This window comes from Amphimedon queenslandica, unplaced genomic scaffold (assembly GCF_000090795.2).
Source record: "Amphimedon queenslandica unplaced genomic scaffold, v1.1 AMPQUscaffold_7623_Cont20428, whole genome shotgun sequence".
Lineage (NCBI taxonomy): Eukaryota > Metazoa > Porifera > Demospongiae > Haplosclerida > Niphatidae > Amphimedon > Amphimedon queenslandica.
The window spans coordinates 1-2,165 of NW_003552095.1; the positions used below are offsets into that span (position 1 = coordinate 1).

The 2,165-nt window shown below is 32.2% G+C and overlaps 1 protein-coding gene across 1 annotated transcript; it reads right to left on the reverse strand.

Annotated features, from left to right (window-relative positions):
- Positions 1–101: 101 nt before the first annotated feature.
- LOC109591641 (lipopolysaccharide-responsive and beige-like anchor protein) lies at positions 102–2,159 on the reverse strand (the record flags this gene model as incomplete). Its single annotated transcript, XM_020007330.1, has 9 exons — positions 2,137–2,159; positions 1,971–2,079; positions 1,804–1,917; positions 1,003–1,052; positions 820–957; positions 621–730; positions 434–567; positions 253–364; positions 102–204 (listed from the first exon to the last, which is right to left on the reverse strand). Coding segments are annotated over exons 2-9 (827 nt in total), but the record flags the coding sequence as incomplete, so codon positions are not given.
- Between the last annotated feature and the right edge of the window lie 6 nt (positions 2,160–2,165).

Consider the following 2,165-nt stretch of genomic DNA (forward strand, 5'->3'; position numbering starts at 1 on the left):
ATTGAAGTCAGAATCTGCTCAAACTTTCTACACAGCATAAGGACATCAACATCTATCAGAGAGTGCGTATAACAGGTTCATGTTAGTTCATGTTGCTCTACCTTGTTTGTGGTAGTCCATAGTTTGGTCCAATACCAACTTTAGGCAGTAGATTAATGACAGTCTTTCTATCTGAAGGACTCTTTAATACAATAAATATTGAACCTAATGTAGCAGTATATATAATGATAAGATGAATGATAATAGACATACTTTTATCATTAAAGAATATCTCTAATGCTTTAAACTGATGAATGTAATATCGAGAGAACACAGCAGTAACACTGAGCAGTAACCACTGGTCACTCAACGGACAATAGTCACACTAGCAATAAAGAATAATGTAATGATACTAACAATTAGAATATTTAAGGTATAACTGATAGCTGCTTACAATTTGAGATACTTTATTACATTCAGTGGATGAATCATCAGCAGTGAAGGTGAAGTGTTGTTTAGTGAATGACAGAGTACCAGGTAGTACATAGGAGAGGAATATCATTGAACAGTCTAATGAAACCTGAGGAGCTATAAGGAGGGAGGGAGGGAGTATACAAAGCAGGTGTTTCATTATCATTCACTTTCTTTATTTTCTATTATCATGTCTCCTTCTTCATCTCCTACTCTTTCATCAGTGAGTCGATCTTCATCAGTTGGTAATGGAGACAGTAACAGATTAGGATCAAATGAACTATTAATAATAAACAAAAATAATAATAATGATAACAATAATAATAATAATAATAAATAAATAAATAATAATATTCAATATACATGTACCTCTTATGCTCCATTGCTAGTTGTTCAGGGTTGCTCCTCACTGCATTACTGTGAGTGGATCCATTGTGATTAGGTAATGTCTTTAATCTTCGTCTGTGAGAATCCTCTTTGAGATCTAACCTCCATAATAGGCTGTGTCTAGTAATTAATTAATGAATAATTAATAATTGATGTATTAATTACTTTAACGGTGTGAAGTCGAATGATCCACAGTTATCAACCATTGGAGATAACTATAATAATGATAACATTTAATAATAATAATAATAATAATAATAATAATAATAATAAATGTGTGTATAAATAGTGTAGTGTCATTATTATTGTTTATTTATTAATAAAAGGCCGCCACCTCAAGTAACGGAGAGAGTGGCAGCCAAAAGTACAACAACAATGGAGCTACTTAACTACACTAGCTACGAAAAACAGAAGCCTATAAACACTTATATAGATTTCTATGATTGTAGGTCCACTGCTAGTATAATTAATTAAATAGGTAGTATGGGGTTGGGCATCCTTTTATTTCTTTGAAGTCTTTGTATACGTGATTGCCAGAGTTTTGATATTAACTTACCCATACCCTTGTATATTCGTGCACATAAGACTCTGGCTAAACGCCAGAGTTTTATAATCAAGAAGCTACTAATAGCCACAGCTCCACTTAAAATTTTAGTAGCCACATAATGAAATATAATCCCGAAAATTGCATTTAAAATTTCTGTTAATATATACAATGCCCAATACTTAAGATTAGCAAATGTAAACCATTGACTAATGACCAACACACAAGCTATTTGCCCCATTGTTGTTGCTTGCTGCCTACCAAAAGTCAGCTTCCTTTTAAGCAGTATTATTTGAAAAAGCTATCGTGGGTCCAACTTTTAGACTATCAATGAGCCACCACAAATATGTACTATCATACTATCACATATCAGTTACCATAGCAACAATAACAATAATGATTAAACTATAAATGCTCTTTACTTTCCTCCACAATGCTTCAGCAGTTTGAGCGTGTCTCAGTAACTCAGCTTTCTTCATCTTACGATCAACCAGAGTATCCTTAATAATGTCACTAATGAATAATGATAGCCCCTCCTAGCAATTAATAATAATAATGATAATAATAGTCATATATTAATTATTATTACTTCATATTTTGTGAATATATTAGTTGATATTTCTTGATTTGATTTGATACTTTGTGATACGTTCATTGCCAAAGTACGAATGAAAGACTCAGAGATATGAGTAATGTGACTGAAATAAATGGAGGACAAGCATTAGTGACATGAGGTTTAAAAGTAACTTGATTACCGTCCTTCAGTAATTAATGATGCGAAATA